The sequence below is a fragment of the Pelobates fuscus genome, chromosome 6 (assembly GCF_036172605.1).
Source record: "Pelobates fuscus isolate aPelFus1 chromosome 6, aPelFus1.pri, whole genome shotgun sequence".
Classification (NCBI taxonomy): Eukaryota; Metazoa; Chordata; class Amphibia; order Anura; family Pelobatidae; genus Pelobates; species Pelobates fuscus.
Window position 1 is genome coordinate 69,884,138 of NC_086322.1, and position 27,742 is coordinate 69,911,879.

Sequence of the window (27,742 nt, forward strand, 5' to 3'; positions counted from 1 at the left end):
ATATATATATATATATATATATATACATACATATATATATATATATATTAATAAAACTGTATAAAAACATTATAATAATTAGTAATAAATATCCCTGACCGTCTATAAATCATTAGCCCTATATCTGTGCCTTCGAAGGCATTTATCGGTCTCAATTCCAATATACTATATTGTGTAATAATACAGATATGGGCTAACACTTTGTATCCCTGAAATGAAAAAGAAACATAAAGCCAACTTACAAAATTAAACAGATCTAAAAGGTGTTAAGAAGTCCATATTGCCAATGTCAAATAACCAAATAACCAGACATAGCTATCTGATAATAAAACAAAAAAACTATGCACGTTTCTTCAAAGACCTTTGCAGTTATTTGACATTGCAGTTCGGTGGACACATGGCAATATGGGCTTCTCAGCAATCTGTAGATTTGAGAGTCCTTGGGTAAACCTTGGAAACATTGATTCATCTGTTTAGATATCATAAGGTATTTTATTAATTCTAGCCACCTGCAAAGAATAAATGTGCATGTCTGTCAGAAACTCAGATTCTATTTTACCTACCCAGATGAAGATCTGCTGGAGGGTGATCTGGATCTTGATCGTGAATATGGAGAACGAGAGCATGATCTGTGCTGGGAGAATGACCTAGACCGTGATCTAGAACACAATCTTTGAGTAAGTAATGATGGTGGTGATACTGAATATCTACTTGGGGAATTAAACGTCGAGCAAGAAGGTGATACATCAAATAAGGAATAGGACTGTGCACCATCCCAAGAATAACAAAGTTTATCATTTTCATCTTCGCTGTCATCAAACAAACTATCCATTCCCAGGCCGGCAGTTAAAAACATAGGTAGTCTAGAAAACTGCTCGTCACTGTAGCTATTGTCTCTCTGTTTACTGTTTTTGTTTTCTTCATCATAGACTGCTTGGATTGGATGACCAAAGTGCTTGTTGAGTTCGGCACGTATTTCCTGGTCCTGAAGCTGTTTTCTGTTACTGTTCTGACAGCTAGACAGGTTTGCCTGAAAATTATCTTTCTGACATTGCTCTCGCTCTAAGTTCGAGCAGACCTGCATTTTTTTCCCCGGCAAAGAATCCTTACATTCAAGATGTCTTGAGGCCTGTAATTCTTGAGATAAGCTAATATGTATTTCGGATTTTGAATTCATAAACTGACAGTAGTCATGGTCTCCAAATAGTCGTAAACTAGGTCGCTTTGCTTTTTTCTCCTCTTGTCCAATTACTACAGAGGTTTTGCTAAGCTGTGCATACAGTTCTGATTGTTCCGGACCTTTCTTAGTAGAGTTAATAACTTGGATATTGGAAGACTCAATGTAACGAGATTTTTTTGCAGGTGGTGCCATAGATTTGCAGGAGGACTTCGGTTTGGGAGAAGTCCTGAATGGATTATCTTGGGTGGCTTTGTGAGGAGGGGTTGTTGGTGGAGTAAGTCCTACAAATCAAAGGAACAGTTTACTTAGAAAACTTATAATTTTGTTTTGTTTTTGTTTTATTTTTAAAGATACATCCAATTTAATGACTTTATAGACAATGCAACTGGTCATAACATGGAATAGTTATGATTTTGAGAGATTTTTATTTCTACTTAAGTTAATTAATTAATAGATTTAATGGAGTAGCATCTCTAGAATACTTGCAATAGTCCAATCTGGTTGATGTATCATTCTGTGGGAATGTGTGATAAATAAATTCAAACATGCTATTTTCATAAGACATTTACATAGATTTTCTAAGCACCAGGGTCAGTCATCAAACAGCATCATCATATACGGACAACTTTTTAATTTTTTTTTACCTATTATGGTTCACTTTTTTTAAAATCAATATAATTGCCAACCCTTTAGATTCATTGTCTACACAGTTTATTAACTTTGCAAACCATTACTAATGTACAGTCTTTTTAACCATAACTAATGGAGCTATACGACTTTGTCATCATTATTATTTTGACCTCTCCAGGAACAAGGACGTTAGACAGTCACATTAATAGGATTTGCCCGAGCCTGGTCTTAAAGTGAAAATCTAAGCACCATAGCATCTATAACACACCAAAGCGACTATGGTGCCTGAAGACCCTGGTGCCATCTCATGGTAAGCTGTCAAACCATTTAGTAAATATTTTAAACTTACCTGGCTCCTTTATGTATAAATGTAAACGTATACAGTGCTGGTGTGGGGTGTGTGAGTCTGGCTAGACTTAGTGAGGCAAAACAACTAAGTAACAACTGATAAGGACCAGACACTACACTTTGCCATCATCACAATCTGGTCCAAAAGATATACTTATATATTTATGGATAGGCATATTTACTGCCATAAAGATTTGAAGTCTTTAGTTGTGTTGATAATCCTGTTTTGGAACAAAAAAAAAAACATTTTAAAACAGATTGTTATGATGGCATGAATATCACTGGTTCGTAAGGAGTTAAAGGGAAACTCCAGTGCCAGGAAAATGATCCGTTTTCCTGGCACTGGAGGGTCCCTCTCCCTCCCACCCACCAATCCCCAGTTACTGAAGGGGTGAAAACACCTTCAGTCACTTACCTGAGGCAGCGGCGATGTCCCTCGCCGCTGTCTCCTCCTCCGCGACGCTCCTCCTTGTGATTGCGTCGGCCAGTGGGTGAGACTGATCTCGCCCACCGGCCGAGGAGACCTAATGCGCATGCGCGGAAATGCCGCGCATGCGCATTACGTCTCCCCATAGGAAAGCATTGAAAAATCATTTCAATGCTTTCCTATGGGGTTTTGAGCGACGCTGGAGGTCCTCACACAGCGTGAGGACGTCCAGCGACGCTCTAGCACAGGTTTCCTGTGCTAGAAACCAGGAAGTGACCTCTAGTGGCTGTCTAGTAGACAGCCACTAGAGGTGGAGTTAACCCTGCAAGGTAATTATTGCAGTTTATGAAAAACTGCAATAATTACACTTGCAGGGTTAGGAGTAGTGGGAGTTGGCACCCAGACCACTCCAATGAGCAGAAGTGGTCTGGGTGCCTACAGTGTCCCTTTAAGTAATTAAATAAGGTTTTACTTGTGCACTATCCCAAATCCCTATGCACATTTAAATAACTGGAGTTTTTTTCAGCTATTGGATTGATACTAGAAAAAAATCTCCAGTTATTTAAATATACATAGGAATTTGGGATAATGCGCATGTAACTGTTTTTCTTTGTTTTTTTATTGTATATATTAGTACTGTGTTCTATAGTCATTGCTGCCGCCCAAGAGTAGTGGCAGTTTGAGCGCAGGGCTTAATTTTGTATGTTCAAAAAAAAAAAATAACCTGTGTTACATGTTTGCAAGTGGTGGAGGGATCCAATTAATGTAAATTTACCATTAATAGTATCCTGCAAGGAATTAAAGAGACGGTAACTCTTATACCTGAATAGTGGCCCAAACACTGCTCAGCTCTCAGCGAACTTAAAAGGTTTCACGCAGTTCACAACTCCCAGCGTATTTAATTATTGCAGAAACATAACATTTCCATTATAGATTTACGTTTTAATTGATCCTCTGTTCCCACATTAAGCTGTAGGATTCAGAGGGGATAACATTGTACTTGCCTCGGGCATTCAAGATATTAAAAATGTACATCTAAACTACAGCACACGACTAGGTAGGGAAGGCAGAAGAAGAAAAAAATGTCATTTTGTAAAAACTTGTATTCTTGGCTTACCTAAAACGCAAACAGAAAACTAATAATCATCATTAGCTCTAGGGGAGATACATAATATTTTCAATTACTTTCTGTGCACTTTGTTCTAAATAAAAACAGTTCTAATTAGTACTATTAAGTAATTATGTTTACAAGCTCACCAGGCTATTGGTTTTAAAAGAACAATTTATTTATTAATTTTCTGAAAATAATTTAAACCTCAGTATTTACATTGTGCACTATTTTTCCATATTATTTATAAAACATATAGACAAGTCAATTATTGAGACATTAATTTTTAGAGTTTTACATTATTTTTTATTTATTTTTCAAGTGTGGTTTATTTTAATTACTGATGAGCTCTACTGTTCCAGAATATATATATATATATATATATATATATATATATATATATATATAAAAACATATTTGGATATTTAGCACTTTTGTAATTTATTATTTGATTTTTATGTAATAACTCATTAATTATTGGAAAAGTTTCCAAAAATAAGCTCAGTTTAGAGTGATTGTTTTCAGTCCACTAGAAAAACCCAAATATCAATAAGGCTATGGTCTGTAAATTTATATGGCTGATTTTATCCATACATCTCTAAAGGTTTATTTAACAGTTCTTATATAGTGCTTTTAATCCAGAACACTTTCCAAATTTAGCAAATAATCATAGGAGGGGGAAGAGAGAGACATACATGATTAGACGCCAGTACAAAGGAGCAAACAACCTTCTCTGTGGGACCTTGATTTAGTGTGTGTAGCATTTCAAGCAATAGTCTATGGAAAGTGGTCCAAGAGCTTGCAATCTAAGCTTACAATCTAAAAGGGATACTGTTCATCACAATAAAATACAAGATTACCATGCATAAGGTGTGTGACAAGGAATGCCATACATTATTCAGAACCTATACAGGCCTCAGCTAACTGAAGTGTAACCAAACTCATAAGATGGCAATTGTGATCACATGACCAGAGGCTTCTTTTAAAGTGACCAATGGCATCCTATAAAGAGCAATTATAATCGAGGGAATAATGCCCCCGAAGTTTCACTGCTCAATTCACTGTCATTTAGGAGTTAAATCACTTTTGTTTCTGTCCACGCAGCCATAGTCACACCTTCCCTTGCTGTGACTGACACAGCCTGCATGAAAAAATGGTTTCATATTCAATCAGATGTTACTTCCTTTAAAAGTTTTTTTTTTTTTTTATCTCCTCCTCTGTGCATTAAACTTTCATTACATACAGGAGGCTCCAGGGTCTAGCAAGCTATTAACAGAGCAGGAGATAAGAAATTCTAAATTAAACAGAATTTAGAATAAAGGAAGTATACATATGAGATGACTCTTTACAGGAAGTGTTTAGGAAGGCTGTGCAAGTCACTTGCAGGGAGGTGTGACTATGGCTGCATAAACAACGTGATTTAATCTCCTCCTAAATGGCAGAAAATTGAGCCTGCAGGAGCATAACTGCTTCCTTAAGCTAAAGATGTTTTGGTGACTATAGTGTCCCTTTAAGTATTCAAAAGCATTTAAGAATGGCTTTAAGTAACAGAAAGTACTCCATAATGACACATTTCTCATAGCAATTCTGCGTTTTCTGTGAATTGATTTGGGGATTTTAGTGCTTCTCCCTTAACTTTGCTTTAACATATCCTGTACTTTTAATAGGTTCTCCTAGTCATTTTTTCTGTACTCAAATAGTAACCTATTTCTGTATTAAAAAAATGGAAATGGAATGCCTATTTTAGACCTAGAGGTAGATGCCACTTGAGTGTGTTTGTAGGAGTGTTGCTTTAAAAACAGTATATATTTTTATACTTTTATTTGTTATAACCCGGTACTGAGAGATTTATGGGAGGACAGGTGGCTCTAACAGGCAGCAAACTGACAAAAGGCTGTGCAGAAACACTGTTATCACTCTAGCACAAACTATAGGCATGGAGCCTCCTTTTAGAATGAAATTCCGACTATGGCTTTTATTGCTGTCTATTTTCTTTTGTCAAAGAAGCCTGCTGCGCACAGCAACAAATAGCAACCATTACCAAGAATGTAATGGGTGTCAGACGAATCACATAACACAAACAATCAACACTATGTAGGTCATATTTCAATGGAGCACAACCTTAGCAGTATTTATGATTACTGCATTGAAATGTGTTCTATAATAAACAACTGCATCTATATAATTCACACTTAGGAACTTTTTGTGCACTCAGAATCTTTTGCTCATATTATGCAGTCTGGAGTTGTTCCAACTGAGATCCATTTTGCACAGGAACGAAAGTGGAGAATAATTTTTGTGTAATATAACAATATTGGAATGGCATCACTCACCACACGCACAGATGCAGAAAAATAGGTTATCATAAACAAGATATTACCTACAAGCACTATAACCAAAACATCATAGTTATTAGGATACAGAGAGTTTAAAGGATCACTATAGGGTCAGGAAGACAAACATGTATTCCTGACCCTATAGTGTTAAAACCACCATCTAGCACCCCTGGGCCCCTCATGCCTCCATAAATATAGCAAAATCTTACTGTATTTAAGCCTGAAGGTGTAACTCTGCATGCTGTTAGTGTGCTGACATCATCAGAAGACATCATCAGAAGTGGTAGCCTGATCCAATCACAGTGCTTCCCCATAGGATTGGCTGAGACTGACAAAGAGCCCCCCCCCCCCCCTCTGTTGTAGCTCACCAAGTGCAATAGTTAACTGCCCCATTAAGCATTCACCCTTGGGCAAGAATGATAGACTAAAAGAACTGGTCAGGTTGGCCTGTTCTTGCCCCTAAACGTTGATTAGCTCATTTGGAACTTCACATTAGCATTAGAAGAACTGCAGATGAGGGACCAGGAAATAGGTGAGGGAAGAACACCCAACACTCTAGGCCGATCAATGTCATCCATGTTGGACATAGCCACACTTGGTGATGCAGAAGTGTAGTTTTTGCATTATCAGAACGGCTGAAGTAAAGATAGAATGTTGGCCCCAATTTATGACAAACAGTTATAAAGCTGTTTGCTGTCAAAAATCAAGCACCCTTAAATTACAACACAATAATCATTACAACAAGCTATAGTGGCTATGTCATTTAGAGTGTCCCTTTAAACTATACCAAATATCCTGTAAGATTTGTTTTCCATGTTTTCTCCAAACATTGCATGTTGACATTCTTTTCATAAAGGCCCTCCAAAGTTTGAAGAACGTCTCAAACTCGCATTATCAGAATTAAGTAAACATTTCTACCATATGAAGCTTGGAATCTGGTACAGTTTCTCCGAACGACCAGAGGTGGACCTCATTATATACTGTATATCACTTATTGCTGACAAAAGCACTATTACATTTATCTTTAAATAACATGGAATTTGGTACAGGAATATAAACTACGCACAACAATAAATCAAACATGTAGAATGAACGGCCTGTGCAATGTAGACAAAAAAAAAGTGAATTTAAACAGTATGGCGATGCAAGGCACAGTAGAGTATTGTATATTTGCTTATCTAATCTAATCTACAAGATAACGTATCAGAAGTATGTTTAATTGCATGCGACATTGCTCAAAAAAAATGTTCAAACTTAGGGAAAAGAAGCCAATTAATAAAAATAAACACGGCACTGTTGTTGACATTTACATAGAGATGTATTTAAATAAAACCCTTCAGTTTATGTGCATTTAGCTTTAGGCAGGTGTGTAAATAGGAATCATATTGAGCTGACTTTCCTCTAAGCGCTCCATGTTAAACATTGTTTTCTGAACCAAAATAAAAGGCTGTAATTTCAGCCAATAAACACAACAATGCATAATATTTGTAGGTGGATGATGTTCAGAAATGTCAAATGCAACATCTGCAGTTAACACAAAAGGAAGGCATTTCCTGATATTACCAGAACAATGGCAATGAAATTCCATCAGTTCATTGTTCTCATAACGTGCAACAGAAGCTGATTTGCCATGTCAAAACATAATTTTAGTTACAAATTATAAAAAAAGAAAAGAAAAACAGCCAGTCTGCTTAAGTGTGCTCTGTACATTCATTCTTTCTCATATAAATTGCATAGATGACAAGAGTCCTAATTTGATCAGGACTGTCCTAGCAGCACGGCTGGATTAAGGTTGCCCAGAGCCCTAGACAAGATGCCAGATTTTGGCCCCTCATAGAGCCCTGGACTCTGCTCTGTTAGTGTTGTGTGTGAGTGGTGGTTGTGTTCTATGTGTGAGGGTGTGTGTATTGGCTAATTGTTGTCTGTGTCGTGGAGGCATATATCTTATGCACGTGGGGGAAAGAAGTTGAGTGTGTGTGTGTGTGTGTTGGTTGAGTGTTGTATGTGGTGGATGAATTCTGTGTGAGGAGGTGTCTAAGTGTGGCTGAATGTTGCATGTGTAGTGCATGAGTATTTACATTTCCCCCATTCTGCTTTCCATTCCCTGGTGGTCCAATGAAGAGTGAGCTGGATTTTTGGTGGTCCAGTAGGAGAGCATTGTAGTTTGCACCAATAACAGAAGCAGACCACTTTAAGAGCTCTCTCAAGGTCTGGCACTCAGTTAATGACTCCGGGAGCTGCCCGCATCTCTCTGAGTCATGGAGAAGTGCCAGGTAACCACCAGAGGGCTCTTAAAATGGTTGGCATTAAATATTGGTGCAGATCACAACGCTCTTTAATGCAGGTGAGGGGGCATAGGCTAAGCAGGAAGACCTGTTTGATCTCCCTGCTTGCACAAAAAGGGCCTTCTACAGCCAGAGTCAGCGCTCCAGGCGCAACATGGACTCACAGGGCCTATGCTTCATTACTAGTAATCCAACTATGTCTAGCAGTGAAAGCTTTGCTACACTGTACAACTTTGAAGAGCCATTGTGACAATGATCATCAACACATGACTGTCATTGCTTTTTGAAATGATGCAGTAGAAGGGCCTGGAAGTGATAAAACATTAGACAATCAATAGCTTAGTTCTGCTATGCGGACAGTTTTGACAAGGCAAATGGAGATAATTTCTCTGTTCAGTTGCACCTTCTATGATGTCAGACATCCGACAGAAATAGGTATATGAATTTAGACATCCGACAACATATACAGAGCTACCTTCATTTAGGAATCATACAGGACTATATTGTGTATAATAATGAATTCTGACTCTAATACATTCTAAAAAAAATAAAAAATAAAAAAATCACACACACATATAGATAGATATACATTGTAGGTAAAAACAGAGCAAGCTAGAACAGCAAAAGGTGAAATCACATTAAATCAGTGTCAAAAGGCAGTAGAGTAACACTAATTATCTCATCAAAACTTTGCAATGTTATGCATCATTAAACACAGGCCAGTGGTGACTGAACATGATTAAAACCATGATCAAAGATAATAGGTGGATTTTGACGTTGTAGCTAGGCAAAGGCAAATGCAAGTCACATTTGGCCAGCAGGCCACCAGCGTCACACAATGCCTGTAGCTGGCTTTAATATAAACATAATATTGGCTGGCTAAACACAGCAGACATTGTTAAATGAATCATACCGCTAAAAATATCTTTATAAAAACTTGATACAAATAAATGTAAGGAAAAACAACATAAATCACTGTATTTTCTATTACTTGAGTGTGTCAGCCAAGCATACAGGCTTAGACACACAGTGTACAAAACTGCTACACTATGCAATGATTCATTGCAGAGCTAAACAATCCCAAACAGCCCTCGCAATGCACTTACACACAAAACGCCGAATTCCATTTTTTTCTTTTTTTTTTTCTTTCAGAAGTGGAAGTACATTTTATAGCTTCAAGGCACTGGTGCTTTACTATAAGTAGTATTAGGACAAATATGCTAGGGAGACATAACAGCATTCCCCACTACAAAGACATAAAGACACTTTTATTGAGCACCACTATTCTTTGAGCAAAAAGCTGAATGTTTGTCCAAACATTGTTGTCTATGTTAGAGAATGTCAGTGCATAAGATACTATTGTATCTGTCTTTAGAGTGCATATATCACAATAACTTCTCAACCCATACACTACAGCTACACATTTAAACCATCACTTAAACTCATCTCCACTACTCTAACACCATCACTAAACATTAACCCCAACACTACACTATTAACCACTACATGTCTTATGGGCATGTGTCTGTCCTGCATACACCCCCAGTCGCTTTAGTGACTTTGCTTGTTTTATTTTTACTGTCTGCCGCTATGTTTCTTTGTGATTTTTTTTATTTCTGTATTAGGTGTTAATTAAGAAGATTATGTTTTTTTTTTTTTTTTTTAACAACTGTAGTGTCATTTCCATTTTGAGAGCCGTATGTGAATTTTTCCTTAATGATGCGACAAGAAAACTACTATTTGGGACAGTGAGTGCTGATTACATCTATTTAAACATTTACAGTATTATTTTTTACAAGTATTGCTGGTGGTGTTGGGTACATTGGCTGCATTTTTGTTTGGCTTTAGACAACCTTAACACTGAACGTTGAGTTATATACTACACGAACACCATCATTAAACATTAACGCACTACATTACGCTAATAGTGTAGCAAATAATAGATGGTTCACTGTTCGTTATATATACGATCTCTTGTACTAGCACCACATAGAGACGGAGAATGACATGAGAAGGACAAGCAACCCCCTTTCTCTACATATAGTTTACTAAGGCAATCAATGGGGTTAAGGTTTTGGATCATGTCTCTATTCTGTTCAGATTTCCCAAATTAAATCAAAATGTTCAAAAGGAATTACTATGGGAATGAAAGTGCTACTCATTGTATCACTCATGGCTCAGTATTCTTTAAAAAAAAAAAAAGAGAGATTGTTCGTCTCTTCTAAGTATTCTTTGAATTGTGTTTGTTTTTGACAAGTGCAGGTAACTTAGACGCAAACCCTACCAACTTCTTTAAATTAAAAGAAGAAACTATATAATTTGCAAAGAATCTATTTAACTTAATAATCCCTCTTGCTCACATAGGGGCCTTCAGGGTATTCTAGAACACTAACAATGCTTCCTTACTGTTTCTCAAGCTTCATGTCTTATTCTCTTTCGCTCGTACTCGTTTCTTAAAGGGACAGTACAGCCTATAACCTCCTTTTCATACTTGAAAAATGTAGTGCTTATGAACTAGACTGGTATTTGATGGAGTGCTGAATAGATTATTGTGTTGGTATCACATCCTAACACAGGGCTGACTAATTCTTCCTATACTCCATCTAGATTTATGCGTTCAGATTCGCATTCATGGCTCCTGGACACATAGAAAGCAGTATGGTTGTGGCCTGACCTCTTAGTGTGCTGATCTAATTCACCAAGAAGGGTAAACGAAGAGACATAACAAACAGGAAAATGAACTTCAAACAAGGCATGCATAAAACAATACAGGAGACCATGATCAAGTCAAAGGAAGACAGTAACACACCCAGACAGCGAACCACAAGAGTGAAATAAAGACCAAAGCGTAACAAAATGGACTTTAGAGCAACAGAACGACATAGACAGAAATACCTAACAGGAAAGAAGACTACATGAGGGGACATAGGATTTGGAGTAACAAACAAGAGTCATCATATTGTTGATTGGTGGATGAGAATTTGGGTTAGAAAATGTTCTGCATGTTTGTATATGTTTGGTAACGTTCTTAATTTAAAAATGTTGAGCTAAGTTTTAGTTTTTAGTATTTTTTTAGATCTTAAATGAAAGTGATTTATGGCTAGGTATTTAATAAATACTGATCTAAAAAAAAAAAAAAAATAACACAAAAAAACTATGATCACCTGTCAAAGCTGAGCTTTGTACTGTAAGGGGGTTCGAGTAAGGTTCTCATTAACCTTACTCGAACGAGTAATAGTTTGTTTCATTTTCTGTTAAATACCCCCTTTTTTGGGTAGATACAGTTTCCTCTTGTTACTGCACACCAAGCACATTTTATCACAAATATTTATGTCATTCACCAACTCATTGTACAGCATTGTGGAATACATTGTGATTGTTGTGTAAAATATGTGTCCAATTGAAATACTTTACACATGCAATGAGTAGTATGTGGACAGTTTTTAGTGTTTTCTTTCAATGCAAAAGCATTAAACAAAACCTCACTAAGTAATACTCTCCTGCTGTGGTACTGGGAGAGTTAAAACGCAGTCTGTTGTCATCTAAGCCACTAACTAACCCATTGAGAGTAGAGGTTAAAGAGTGCTCACTAAAGTAAACCTAAAAAAATAACAAAGGACAAAAAAAAAAAAAAAAACCTGTCTCAATCTGAGAATATATCTTCTGAGCCTGTAGCGGTATCTTGGAGACGCCTGTTACACTAGTTCAGCAAACCTAACAGCCATCATGTCTTCAAAGTTCACTGAGAGAATGCAGGAGAGCTGAAACTGTGAACTCAGACACAGCTAAGGTCAGTAGACGGGGAATGCTGATAGCATGGCTTTCAAGAGAAGAAGTCTTAACACTGCAGAAAAATTGTGTATAATACAAAGTCTTGCTAAAAGTATTTATAGCCGGATCAGACGCCTCAAACAAAGCAAGCTCATTTGTTCTCATATTGTTTAGAAAACAAGCATAATTTTTTGGGTTAGGCAGTGGTTTTTGATCTGCGTTGTACGCCCCGAAAAATGACATCTATATCTTCATCGTGGTCTTTCAGAAAATACAAAGTTGTTAATGCAATAAACTGGATATTGCGGAGAATTAACAGGGGGATATGTTGGCATTTTGCAAATATTAAAGTGAATACACATCATTTCTATTTATCTTGCTGTCATTTTTGTTTTGTTTGTTTTATTCATTTGGAGAATGGACCGTTTGGGGAAGCAGTTGCTGATTTTCCATTAAACAAAAAAGTGCTCATCATTCATATTTGAATAAAGGAAAGTTCTAAAACTCAGCCTGAGTTGTGGCCATGGCTAATCAAATTGGACAGCACTGAGATACAGCAAATGAAAATGGGTATAAAGATTAGCCGTGCGATAACCTTGTATCGCGCTTGTTCCAATCAATCACTGGAGGTGCAATGTGTCACATTAGGGCATGTTATATTACCAAGTCATTTAGATAGCAGTTATTGAAACAAAGGCAAAGCTTGCTCAGTGCAGTATTAAAGCAGCATTAACTATACACCCAGCTATCCCAGTGTTGTTCAATAAGAGAAACAGGTCCTAATGTATCGCCTATTGCTCTAAACAGAGCAGCGTTGTGTAGTGTTTGTCTGCGTCACATAAGGAAAATAGATGATATTCAGCATATTGCAAGTCAGAACCAACTGGTACTAAAGGGGTTAATTGGCCTTGCTAAACTCTCCCAGTGGGCATTTTTTTAAAATGTTACAGTTAAGGCACATTCATACATCAACATTAATTCAAGACATTGATACATTTTAATGCTTGTAGAAGCCACACTGTTTGTTACTGATTTTGGCTGCTCTGTAGAACAGTGGAGATTTAATAATGCCCACTTTTCACGAAGAGGATTTTGACAAAATATACCGCAAAGAATATATTGCGTTTGCAAAATCTAAAACTGGGACAAACGTTACCAATTTGAAACCCAACCTATAGCAGAATAACAAATATTAAAATAAACGATTTGTGACTTCACACTGAGATAATAAAGAGAAATATAAAACCTTGTCACTGCATTCTGTTCTATATTAAACAGAGTATTTACATTTCTTAAAGGGAATCAGATATTGATACTTGTTTAGAGAGTTCAGAGAAGGGCTACTAAACTGGTTCATGGATTGCAGGATAAAACTTACAAGGAAAGATTAAAGGATCTTAACATGTATAGCTTGGAGGAAAGACGAGACAGGGAGGATATGATAGAAACATTTAACCCCTTAAGGACTGAGCCAAACATACACATTTTCATCAAAATAAAACGTAAACAAAACTTTGAATTTGACTATGTCTGTTCAACTTTAGTTCACCTCTTTCAACAGTAATTTACCTCTTTCATATCAAGTGCACCCACACTTATAATATATCATTTTATTCAGGAGAAATTGGGATTTAATTTAACATCAAATATTTAGCTATGAAACATAGTTTACTATGAATAAAATGTAAAAAGTTGAGAAATTCCTTTTTTTTTTTTTTTTTTTAGTTCTGCGTGACATTTTAATGTCAGAATACTGTTTGCTTTTAAAAATACACATATTTGTATTCAGCGATGTCTCACGTGTAAAACAGTACCCCCTATGTACAGGTTTTATGGTGCTTTGGGAAGTTTCAGGGTCAAATATAGCATGTTACATTTTTCAGTTTTTTCACATTGAAATTCGCCCGATTGGTTACGTTGCCTTTGAGACCGTATGGTAGCCCAGGAATGAGAATTACCCCCTTGATGGCATACTATTTGCAATAGTAGACAACCCAAGGTATTGCAAATAGGGTCACTTAGTCACAAACACTGGCCAAAGTTAGTGTTAATATTTGTTTGTGTGTGAAAAATGCAAAAAAATAATTTGAACGCCCATTTTGGACAGTGTTTGTGACTAAGTGGCTACTAAAAAAAGACTGGAAATACCCCATTTGCAATACCCTGGGTTGTCTACTTTTGCAAATGGTATGCCATCATGGGGGTAATTGTCATCCTCGGCTACCATACGGTCTCAAAGGCATTGTAACCAATCTGGCAAATTTCAATGTGAAAAAACTGAAACACAAGCCTTATATTTGACTTTTGAAAACACCATAAAACCTGTACATGAGGGATACTGTTATACTCAGGAGGCTACACTGATCACAAATATTAGTTTTTTAAAACCATAAAATGTATCACAACAATTATATTGTCAGTGTAAGTGCAGTTTGTGTGTGAAAAATGCAAAAAACTTCACTTCACTGATGATATATCATCGTTGTAATACATTTTACTGTTTTGAAACACTAATATTTGTGTTCAGCGAAGTCTCCCGAGTAAAACAGTAACCCCACATTTACAGGTTTTATGGTGTCTTGGAAAGTTGCAGGGTTAAATATAGTGCTAGCAAATTAAATTCTCTGGACTTTCTGCCTGGGTTATCAGGCAGGACCCGCAAATTGTAATTAATAGAATTACTTAATTAGGTTAAAATATTATATAATTATATATGTAGAATTAAAAAAATATATAAATATATATATATATATATATATATATATATATATATAATTAGATTTTTTTTTCATTTATATATAGGTATATATATATATATATATATAGTGATATATACATATATATTTATGTATATATATATATATATATATATATATATATATAATTTTGTTCTAATTGTATTTTGATATCAATATATATATATATATATATATATTTTAATATCAAAAATACAGTTAGAACAAAATTACACATGTATATTAATTTATTTATTTCATTTACGTATTTATTTATTTTATATATATATATATATATATAAAATTATAATTACATATATATTCAATGAATGTCATTCTACGTGTACTCTGATATTAATATATATATATATATATTAATATTAAAATACACTTAGACAGTGTATGTGTATGTATGAGTAAGTGTGTGTGTATATATATATATATATATATATATATATATATATATATATATATATATATATATATATATGATCTAAGTATATATTATTTAATTTTTAACTGTTTTAAAATTTTATTGAACTTTATCTCAGGCAGCAGGGGGACTACCTGTCATTCCAGGCACTCCCATGCTGGCACTGCTATGGGAGGCTATTCCGTCCATGTGATCGTGAGGTCCTCGAAAGGACCGCATGATCACATGGCCCAGGAGGGCCAGATCAGCAGCAGGACGGCTCCCTGGGATGGCAGGTAAGTCCCCCCATTGCGATCGCCAGCGAGCAGGTAAGTCCCCTAGTGTTTAGAGCCAGGTCCCCAAGGATGGCATAGCCCACTATCCTTAAGGGGTAAATACATAAAGGGAATCAACACAGTAAAGGAGGGGAGGAGACTATATTTGAAAGAGGAAAAACTACTACAACAAGAGGACATAGTCTTAAATTAGAGGGGCAAAGGTTTAAAAATAATATCAGGAAGTATTACTTTACTGAGAGGGTAGTGGATGCATGGAGTAGCCTTCCAGTTGAAGTGGTAGAGGTTAACACAGTGAAGGGGTTTAAGCATGCATGGGATAGGCATAAGGCTATCTTAGCTATAAAATAAGGCCAGGGACCTATGAGAGTATTTAGAAAATTAGGCAGACTAGATGGGCCAGGGACCTATGAGAGTATTTAGAAAATTAGGCAGACTAGATGGGCCGAATGGTTCTTATCTGCCATCACATTCTATGTTTCTGTGTAAGAGTAGATGGCTCACATTTGTAGAACATAACCCAGTGGCGAAGGTTTGTAAGCAAGCACTAAACAAGTTTTCAATCATTATTAATCAAGTGCAATGATTCTTAAACATTCAGTTGAACTGGAATTCTATGTTTGTTATGTAACTGTCCTCACCTGCAGTTCCAGAGAGCTCCACACTTAAGGTTCGTTCAATAGTCTTGCTCTCAAATGGGGAACCCTTGGGATCACTGGAAGACAGCGCATATTCATAAAAACAAGCTGAAATGGACCTATTGTAGCCAAGACCAGAAGATACCCATCCCTTGTATATAAAGATTGTCGGGATTTAATACTTACTTTGGTGACTCGGGCGTCAGGGGAAGCGACAGGGTTGTTGTCCTGGCTGTAAATGAAAAAAAGGTGAAAAATATTGCGTGTTAACTTTATAACATTAATACAAGGTTATACATTAATTTAATAACCAGACTAAAACAGATGTTAGTGACTGTACAGCAGCCTTGAGTAATGGTGGAAAAGATTTGCTTCGTTATTCACGATCACAGTGGAAAATTTCCTGAGATGGGTGTTTTTTTTAGATTGTACCCAACTGAAACATACAGTGGACTTGGTCATTAGATAAGAACCATATTCCATCTAGTCTGCCCATTGTGACTTCGGGATAGTCTTATGCACCTCTAAAACATTCTTCAGTGTCTTCATATTTTGTGTTTGTATTTACTACTTTTATCTTATCACACCATTTTCAACTATAATTTCTCCGCATTTCCATTCCATTAAAGAATACACCAAAATGTTTAACACAGTAATATAACTTTTGTAGTTCCATTCACCAAACTGTGATCCTCAGAGCTGATGAATGGAGCTACTGCAGGATACTGAACAGACGTTTATGGGAAAAAAGATCAGTCTGCATAGGACATACTCATTCATTGGTGGAGCCTATTGCTTGTCTTGCCTCCCTCCAGATTATCATTAAGCATTATTTATAGAATACATAAAAATAGGAATCACTTCCTGCATGGATGTTCTGTAAAAACTTTAAATATATATATACCATGAGTACATACACCTCCTAACAAAGTGTTTTATCATCATACAATTTTTCCTGTGCACGCATGATGGAAAAACGCTGAAAAACGCTGATAAGGTGGTCACATTGACAGCATGTCTGTACATCTGTATTAATGGAAGCATTATTCTCCCTTGCATAACTGGCTCAGGAATGTCCCTCTGCAGGCCGCCTAGGCTGCCCTATATGGGTTAAGCTCAGTACTGAGTCTTAACCTATTGAGTGCCAGAGGTCTTTAAAATACATCACCCCAACCAGCTGTTATCCACACTCACATGCTAAACCACAAAACAAACAGCAGTAACCAGGGTTGTCTAGTTGTCACCAATTTAACTAGGGGATACTGAGCTTTTTTCTTGCAAAAAAATAATAATGGCAAAATAACATTGCCGTCCGTCCACCAACTCCCCCTCCCCCCCCCCCTTTTTTATGGCATTTTTGTTATCTCAGCATTGCAATAAGAAATATATTATTTGATGCAAATCTTTTATGTCTTTTATTCTGCTTTTTGGTCGAGTTCCCTGACATTAGCCTCAGGATAAAGATTCTTATGATGCTGTATGCATTGTAGTTTACTGATATTGCTTTGCGTTCTAGTAGTGCTGGTTTGGGCCATGAGAGCCAGTATGCGGAGGGTCCTTGTTGATTCCAAATCAAAATGCAGTCCGGTGGGATTTTTATTGTTTGTTATTAAAATAATGAATATTCCACCAGGAAATATGTTCTTCTTTATAACATTTAACTAATTAACTGCAAAATGTATAAATGAGGAGCGAAAAAAGACGTTTAGTTTATTCCCTTTTGCATTGAAAACTATTTAGCCATTTATTTATGATAAAAATAATATTTTACTATGATCAGTTTTTTTATTTTGAGATTAAAATTTTTATATGATTCTTGCCTTTGTTTTGCAGTGTGTGTGTTTGTGTATGTGTTTGTGTGTGAGTGAGTGTGCGCATGTTCATGCTTGCCTGTTTGTCCATCTATAGTGATGTCCCGAACAGTTCGCCGGGAACCGTTCGCCAGCGAACATAGCGTGTTCGCTGTTGCGATCACGCGTGATGTTCGGTCCGCCCCCTATTCATCATGGAGGTGGGAGGATCTGGGAGGGAGGGCCTGCTGCTGATTGGCTGGAATGTGTCTGCTGACTGTGAGGTACAGGGTCAAAGTTTACTCAATGATGACGAATAGGGGGCGGACCGAAGTACAGTCTATAAATAGGCAGAACCTGCACTGAATTAATACCAGATGATCTGTGCCTACAAGTCCCCAAATTACCATGAAAATGTGGTTGGGAATGGAGATAGGGCTTCTTTTTGGTGCTGCATTTGTCAAGCCTGTTGTTACTCCTGCTCTCTATTGATTTGGTCTGAGGAGGGTCGTCATTTGCAGTCAGGTACTTAAGAAGCTCCGAGCAGGGGCGCCTCTGTGGCTTTTGCGGTTGACAAATGTTCTTCGGCTTAGTGCTCCATAAGTTCTCGGTCTTAAAAAAAAAAAAAAAAAGAAGAAGAAAATGATAAATGAAAGGGATGTGAAAAGACGAAGAATGATAAATATAAAGAATGAACAATAGTGAATAGAGCCTTTTGTTTTATAAATATATATATATATATATATATAACAATCCCTTTATATTAAATTTGAAAAGTGTTCACATAACAAGTACTACGTCAATGATCTGTGAATAATTGTTTGCAGAACAAGCAAAGAAAATTACATTTAATATTTCCAGATGCAACTTACGTATGCAAAGTCTCATTCAATTTCTCTACGGCTTCAATTTTACTCTCAACCTGTAATAACTATCTTGTCTCTACCATGTTTCTTTGTTGTTTCAAGGCAAAATAACCAGTCAGACTTGCAATTTCAGGTTTATCAGCTGCTATAGACTGCAACGTTCATCAATCTCACTCATCAGATTGGACTATCAGTTTAAATGCTTTATTCTACGAACACATGCTTTGATATTCAGAAACATATCCTGCCTGTAAGTAAAGAAAGCTGCAATAGGTTGCAGTATCGATGCCACTCTTTGCTTTTTAAACATTATTAAATGAAAACAAAAATGTAAAAAAAAAAAAAAAAAAATATTAAACTATTTTTTTTTTCTTTATTTGTTTTAAATCTTTGTGATGACAGCTAAATATAATGTATTTCATAACATCAGCAAAGATGTTATTCCAAAACAGGGAGGTGTGGTTACCGCATAGATTCAAACACAGGAGCTACGGAATAAAATCTCCATTTGGCAATTATCAGTCGTGCACAAATCACCGTTTAGTGAATAGGCCCCTAATCGTTAGTGGGACAGATGCCAGCTTTTATTTCAATGAGCAGCCACAGCACATAGGTTTGAAGAGATTTCTGAAAGCTCTGTGATAGATAGCAGGGGAGATAAGAAATCTGTCTCCTGGAATTAATCAGCTCCTGAATACAGGGGGGGGGGGGGGGGGATTCAATAACAGGGTTTTTACTGCCCCACCTGTATTATGAGTGCGGCTGTACCAGGAAAAAGAAGGATCACAGCACTGTTATTGTATTATCCCCAAACAGGGAACATTATTTACTGTACACAACAGCTTACGGTTTTCTCTTTAAGTCAAAGGTTCAGTCATAAATCATTCCTGAAGCAACTGTACCATGCAAAGACAGTACATTCCAGTGACGCCTAACCTTGCCACTGAACACAATTGTGAGATACGTTTCCCATAATGCACAGCTAGCCCCTGGGCTGGCTGAGTATACTGGGAAACGTAATTCAAAAATAATTTGAATTTATACGATTGTTTAAGGCTTCTAGACTGCATTCCGTGAAGTTTTAGGATTTATTGGTTGATTGATTTTTTATTGCTTTTGTTTATTGTTTTTGTTTACTTGTCGCACTCACAGACATAATATTTATACCTTAACAACCGTAGAGCTTGTTCGGATCCGCTGATTAAGGTTGACATGGTTTTGTGCAGTGAGACCTACACATTCATTGTAAATCAGCTGGGTGTTAGGTGGAGCCAGTAAGAGCTTCTTAAGCTAAAAACAAAAAACACACAGAAAGAGGAGGGGTACAGTTATGCATCAACAAAGATTACAATTGCGTATTGAAATATTTTACATAGCAAATGAGCTTAAAAACCAAAAAGGATTTATTTACTAAACAGAGAGTTTGAACAAACATACTTTGACCAATGTGTGAAAAGTCCAACACCAACTCAGCACAGTCTACTATCGAGAGAAGAAACTCCCCAAAACACCAAAATAAAATATCCTGATTTTTGGTACAGAACAGCAATGCTTGCACGCATGGTAGCATGTAAACAACTCTTTGTGAGCCTGTGCTTTTTGTTCACAGATATAATGGCATATAGTATATGCTGAAACATGGGAGAACAACTCTACACTAAGTGCCTTATAGGACATGTACACTTACTTCCAAACGTACAAGAAAAATAAAAACATTTGAAAAACCTGAATGTTTTGTCACTGTTCCCTAAATGGTGATCAGACTTGTAGCACTGTAATACAAAAAAAAAAAAAACAGCTATGCTTTATTTTAGTGGGGACCATTTCCACCATAATCACTAACATTTATTATAGTGATAACAGTGAAGAGTCCTTAGGTTCAAATCCATTGCATTATAGAGTCTTATTAAACCAGGGATATCCTAGCAGCTGAAAAGGACACTGTAGGCACTGCAACTACTTTATGTCATTGCAGTGGTTATAGTGCAAGGAGTCCACTGGCGCCATCCTTCTGTTCGCTGAATGAGTGTCTCTGGGAGCCCCTAAACAAACTTTTACTGGGGGCTGGGCTGCAAGAGGCTGGGGACCATCATGCAGTATTAAAACTTCTAAAAGATATTTTAACAATGGGGAGGCAGTGCCAGGGGACTGCAGACACCAAAGCCACTTCAATGAGATCAAATGGTTACAGTGCTAGAGTGACCCTTTAAGCTTGGTCCCTCGCCTGCCTCTCGGATAAATAGGAATTTAAATTCTGCATGATGCGTTACTCCTTGATTGTCAATGATGGGCAGCTATCATTTTCCTCTACAGACATCAAACATAGTAGTGATGTTATAATACTTTGCTATAACCTGTTCTATTTTGCCTTCCACTATTTGTAATACATAGCATATATTCAATTTAAATGCACAGTTTGTTGCAGCTGCCAAATACATCACTCTTTCATATTTTTGTGTGTCTCATCTTGCTATTTTCTAAAAAAGTATTTATATTCATGCTGAAAAAATAATGATATATATATATATATATAGAGAGAGAGAGAGAGAGAGAGAGAGAGAGAGAATATAAATACCTATATATACATATATATAAGATATAGAGCGTTTCTTTTATAAAGAGTCGCGTTAAATCGCTTTATTGCTCGGCTGTTCAGCTCTGCCCCGTTATCTAAGATACACAGCAAGGTGAATGCACAGATCATTTAATATAATGCACTTCTCAGTACATGCTGCAAAGCACTTTGGGTATTACTAAAGTCTTTCATGTGCATAAGTGAAGCAAAATGAGTGCAAACATTTTAAAATCCTATTGATGAAATACTTAGGTTTCCATGGAAACAAAAAAAAATAGTTATTTTGTTTGATAAACAGGGGAAACATCTTAGGGTAGAAAATGCATCTAAAATATTTTAGCAAAAACTTACAGATGGGCGACCGTTTGGTCCCATTGCACATACACGCGTTTGCCTTAACGAATATTTAAACAAATGCTCGGCAAGCATTCTAGCCTTTGTTTTCTATTTGTTTAGTCAAACGCAGAAAAAGTCAAAGACAGGTGAATACACAGTAACGCCAGTCTATGGGAAAGTGTACATTTGCCCTGGTTAAGTACTGTGGATTCTAAATGCATAGCAGCTCTATGGGCAAATCTATATGCATCTTACACAAATGTACACCTTAAATTCACGTGTTAAAGAGAATTAGTACTCTTGGTCCAAGGTCTGGATGTTTTCTCAGTGTTAGTCTATAGCCATATGAGCATCCATGCTGATAAAATGATGCACTGTCTCAATATAAGAGACTAAGACTTGTATAAATGTCCTGGCTGAATGCTGTGTTTGACAATGCAAGTGTATGGGTATCTGAACATTCTCTCTGATGTGTTCTGTCAGCTTAAAGGGACACTATAGTCACCTGAACAACTACAGCTTAGTGTATTTGTTCAGGTGAGATCTATAGCTCCCTGCAGGCAATCTAATGTAAACACTGTATTTTCAGAGAAAATACAGTGTTTACATTGATTGATAGGAATACCTCCAGTGGCCGTCACTCAGACGGCCACCAGAGGGACTTCCTATCATGTAGGGCCCTAAAAAGGCCCTGTACACGTCAGACGTATTAAGATACGTCTGACGTGTGCAGGAGAGAGAAGGCACTGTGTGCGCGCCTTCTCTCTCCAGCCTGTCAGAGAGGAGAGGGGGGGCGGGCAAAGACCGCAAGCTGAGCTGTCAGTCAGCTCTGCTCGCTGCCGTGCACACCGCGCGCATGCGCGGTAGTGCGCTCAGGACTTCAGAGGGCGGCATGAATAGCACATCATAATAACTAGGATAACTACAGCTTAATGTAGTTGTTCTGGTGAGTATAGTCAGTCCCTGCAGTCTTTTTGCTGTAAACATGGACTTTTCAGAGAAAATGCAGTGTTTACATTACACCCTAGGGACACCCCTAGTGGCCAGATGGCTACTAGAGTTGCTTCATGGCTCAGTGTTGAACACTGTGCAGCACTGACATTCAGCGTCTCTCTGCTGCAATTTCCCCATAGAGATGCATTGATTCAATGCATCTATATAGGAAAAGTTCAGCGTCTCCATGCAGGAGATGCTGATAGGCCAAACTGGATGCCGATTTGCCAGGCTGGTGTTTGGCCGTGCCTCACCCAGCCTCCTTGATGATCTCCGCCAATCCAATGCTTTACCCATGGGCCGGCCACCTAAATGTTGGATTTAACACTATAGGACAGGAATACACGTGTGTTCCTGACCTTATAGTGTTCCTTTAATTCTGAGAGGTGAATGTCACTAAAAATAGCAAGGTGCGGTGTGGATTCTGCTTGTATTTACACTACATTTATGTTGTTGTCGACACATTAAAAGGGCAGTCACTCAATGAAGGAGGAGGTTGTTTAACTCAAAAAGTTTTTGGTTGTAGGTTTAATATACAGCTTGCTTACGGATACTCATTTGATGTTGACTGAAAATGAAAAACCGTTTACATAACATAATACAAATTGGTCTATTCCGCCAAATGGTGGATTGTGGTAGATTAACAACTAATTTGAAAAAAAATAAACGCTCTAACAAAAAAAGCCTCAGACTTCAGTAAATTAGAATCTATTTCCCCAACTCTGCTAATTTTGCTTATATTTTGAAAGACAGGTGTGAATTTCCCACATCTATCTATAGAATTAATAAATCCATGTGCCTGTGTGAAAATATCATATCTACTCTAATCTCTAATATAATCAATGGACGTGCATCACTTTCAGCATTAAAGTTAACGACAAATTTGTAATGCACTCTTTAACCCCCTAGAGAGAAAAGCGTTAATCCACAGTTTGTGTGGCCTTCTCATAATGCAACCAGGTGAAGTTCTGTGTACATGGATTAAACTAATTTGCATTGTCCTCCAATAATTTCTTTAGTAGCATATATGTACATGACAACAAATCCAATCAAACGCGTTGGAAACACTGCATCTTGGCCTTCAAAGGGGTGGAATTGGTATGTATATTCTGGAGGAGTAAACCCATTGAAAACAAATACTGTATTAAGTATTTAAAAGGAGTGTATACTATATAAAGAGCTTGATGTACTTGGCAAATCAATAACCACAACAATGTTTTCATTTTTTAAAGGGGAAGTATCCTAAATAAATAAAAAAAAAAAAAAAAAAGGATATATACACATATACATATAGTGTTTATCCATCAGTAAATGTTGCTACTTCCACATTATGGGAGACGCTGCTTTTCAAAGTATTTCCCATGCTCTCACAAGCAACATTCTCATTGGTTGTAAAACTATTTCCCCACTGGTTGATGTAACATTGTGACATCCAAAAGGACACATCAACTAATGAGAACAATCAGGAAGCAGCATGGCTTAAAGGGAGCGTTATGGAGCTACATAAGGTTAAAATGCTGCTACTCCCAAGTGCAATCAAAAGACTTTTCTTAACAAAATAATGTTCTTTAGTATAATAAAGATTATTTATTTTTTCTTGGGGAAGAGATACTTCCCCTTTAATGTGAACATTTTATAGATCTACTTTACGGTCTTTTGTTTTCTACCTAAAGGTAAAGTCCAAACCTTATTTTGACTACATCATACCCATGCAGCGGGTAGCCAGAAGTACATCCAATTCCTGTTAAACAGTAGGAAGGTTTCTTACTAGTGACGGCTCTTCTGCCTCCTGAGTTGGAGGGGTACCGTCAGGCATTGCTGAAAGGCTAGGATCATGTTCATTGGTCACGTCTCCATCTGTCAGTGCATCAAATGAAGGCAATCCATCCTCGTCCACAGGGAGGCTGTCCAATGTCTCTGTGAGTACTGCTAGCAAATTCTCTTCATTTTCTTCATCTATCTTCTGCAGAAGAAGGAGAGAAGGCATCTATGATATAAGATTCTTTAATCATTCCACAAGTACAAAACACAAACCGAAAACAGTGTTGTGAAACCTGTAGACCTCAATAAGTTTTAAAATTAGATCTTTCTGGGTATCCATTACATTTTCAACATACCAGAACAAAACCTAAGAATGGCCTTGCTCAAATTAGCAAGCAGTGTACACACTAATGTTCTTGTAGTAAAACGTCTTCCATTAATCTTTTTGAACATTTGCTGCAATTCTCAATTGATGGAACCTTCACATGGAATACATACATTTAACAATGGGTGTTAAGTCTACAAGATTTTACTCACCCTCAGCTTTGGGAGTCTGTTATTTAGCCTGACCAACTTGTTGTTGCACCTTAAGATTCAACATTTCTCATAAGCTTGGCATTGGGAGCAGAGAACCTTTATGAATACCTTTATATCTCTGGGTGTTGTATATTTGCACAAGAACATTGGCTTTGAGGTTGTCCTTGTCCAGATAATACGCATATGTCCATTCTTGGTCCATTAGAAAGTTATCTACTTAACAAATGTAATTTATCCTTTGCAGATTAGCTTTAAATCACATGCTATTCTAAAACCTAACATTATTAGATATAGCTATCTAGAGCCTGTTCAACATTCTGTTAACCTTCAGTGTGCCTGGAGAACAGCAGTATTTCTTCATGTTGTGGGCCATTGAGCACCATTGTGGCAAGCACAAAAAACAATGATTTTCACTGGGCAACAGCAATACTGGAAAGATATGTAATACAAATGATATAAATACTATAACAATGGTAGCAGGTGGAAGAAGACAATGCGGTGTATTGTAAACAAGGAACTGATTGGGTATATGGAAGGGTCGCAAGATTATTTCAGAGTACAGCAGTGACATCGGCTGAAGTGCCAGGAGCTGAAGAGGAGTAAATCGAAAAAAAGATGGCGGACACCACGAGAAATAGGTTCAGGTAAGTAAATCTCACCTTTACCGTCCACCCTCGGCCACCCGACCCCAGAAGCGATGTGAATTCTGCAAAGTCTTCAGACCATGACAGTGACGCTTTAACTTTGGGTTAGAGCTCTCAAGTTATTAAGAGGAGGATAAACACCAATGCAAACGTATTAAAGTGAAAAAAAGTTTTCCCCAATACATATTACCAGTTTTGGTTATTTATGATTTTTTTTTTCTTCTTCTTCCTAAATTAGAACAATTACTTTTTTTTGTGCTTCAATACATCTCTTCATATTTGTAAGATAGAACTGTGACATTATAGAATGGCAAAATGAGCATACAATACAAAATGAATACAATTTATATCAGCAACACAATATTCTGCCACACAGATGTTTGTGTCCTTTGCTGAGCGGTAATGAATGAGTAATATTGGTTATTAAATGGTTCATTGGAAGAGGAAAGTTGGCACTCGTTCGAGCCTGACACATTCGTGGGCATGGGTCTTCAAAAGAGCAGACTCAATTAGTTTTGTACCAGTTTCAGCAATCAGACACCCAGGAGAAAGCAACAAACGTAACAAAGATGACTCTGTTAAACAATTAATGTCACATTATATTACTGCACGTGTCCCAATTTACACAGCAAATAAATCAACGTCGAAATAAATGAAGCACACTTGTTTGCTAACACATGCCTGTTCCAAACTGACATGGCAGTCGAACCCATTACTTACTGAAATGACTCTGCAAGGTAACCTTTATATTTTTTGGCTATGCTATTACTTCTAATTATCCCAAATTGCTATTTATATAGAAACAAATTTATTAGCTGCTGAGGGATGGATGTTCACTCATTTCAGAAAAGCAAATCAATCAACAGTGGAAAGGACACAGATTTAATAACCATTTAGAAAAGAAAAGCAACAATGAACCAACGTAATCAGGGCTAAACAACTTGTAACTTCTGCATATGCTTGAACTACAAGTCCCATGATTCTCTCTCAACTTTGAAAAGTTAATGCGATAGGTTGAGCCCGAAAAAAATTATTTTGAGTTTCAAAATTGGTATATATTTTAAACAGTGACGACTAACCTTGGCTCTTTAGATGATTGTGAATTGCATTTGCCTTGACTGGGAAAAGATGTCAAAACTGTTAAAATTATTGTTATATTTTGGAAAGTTGATGGAATGTTTTGAGATTTTATATTCTATGACTACAAAATGCAATTTATTTACCAAATAAAACATCTATAACTTGCATAAATATGTTTTATGTGATGTTCCATTTTCTTTTAAAAGTATATTAAAGATTTGGCAACTGACATCACAATCCAGTTCGTTCCTTGCAGAGCCAGGTAACGCACTGCATTGAAAGATAAACAAAAACAGTGTTTTTCTATGCACTCTCTACACTGACGGACAGATGCCAAGGGTGGAGCTTATAACATTGACTGACAGAGTGTCAAGATGGAGGTACTGAGTTCCAGCATGAAGATGAATATAGTGGTTTCTACACTTAACTTTCAGTAGCAATTATATAAAAATCATGGGTGGAGACAGCCCACCCCTTTAAAAAGTTTCAATAAATAAACAGTATGTTTGTATAAAGTGGAATTTAAATGGGCCCTTTAAGAACCAGAATAACTTTAGCTTAATGAAGCAGTTTTAGTGTATAGTCATGCCCCTGCAGTCTCAATGCTGAAATTGGAGTTAAATCACTCTAGTTGCTGTTAATGCAGCCCAGGCAACACCTCCCCTGGCTGTGATTCACACAGCCTCCATGAAAAATTGTTTTATTTACAATCAGATGTAAGAGCACAGTGTACTTACTTTAGAAGTTTTTATCTCCTGCTCTGTTAGTTGAACTTTAATTACACACAGGAGGCTCCTGCAAACTCTAGCCTAAATTATAAGTTGATAACACAGAATGCACAATGAATTATTATTTTATTTTTTTAAGGTTTCCAAAAGTGGTTACTTTGGATTATATTTTACAATGTCACTTATAAAATCTAGACTATATGTTACCAAATGTGTTTTATAACTAAATAGTTAAGTAGACATTTTACTTAATTTATTTCCATTTA

The 27,742-nt window shown here is 36.8% G+C and overlaps 1 protein-coding gene across 2 annotated transcripts in view; it reads right to left on the minus strand.

Annotated features, from left to right (window-relative positions):
• PPARGC1A (PPARG coactivator 1 alpha) overlaps positions 1–27,742 on the minus strand; it is a 71,600-nt gene that overhangs the window by 13,343 nt on the left and 30,515 nt on the right. The window contains exons 3-8 of one of the 2 annotated variants that reach the window (XM_063457837.1): positions 24,495–24,689; positions 19,990–20,112; positions 18,364–18,568; positions 16,353–16,398; positions 16,170–16,243; positions 564–1,461 (exon numbers count right to left, since the gene is read on the minus strand). In XM_063457837.1, the coding sequence (XP_063313907.1) occupies positions 564–1,461; positions 16,170–16,243; positions 16,353–16,398; positions 18,364–18,568; positions 19,990–20,112; positions 24,495–24,689 (1,541 nt within the window). Of the gene's footprint in view, positions 1–563; positions 1,462–16,169; positions 16,244–16,352; positions 16,399–18,363; positions 18,569–19,989; positions 20,113–24,433; positions 24,690–27,742 lie in introns of those variants that run through there. The other variant, XM_063457839.1, reaches the window with a different exon arrangement.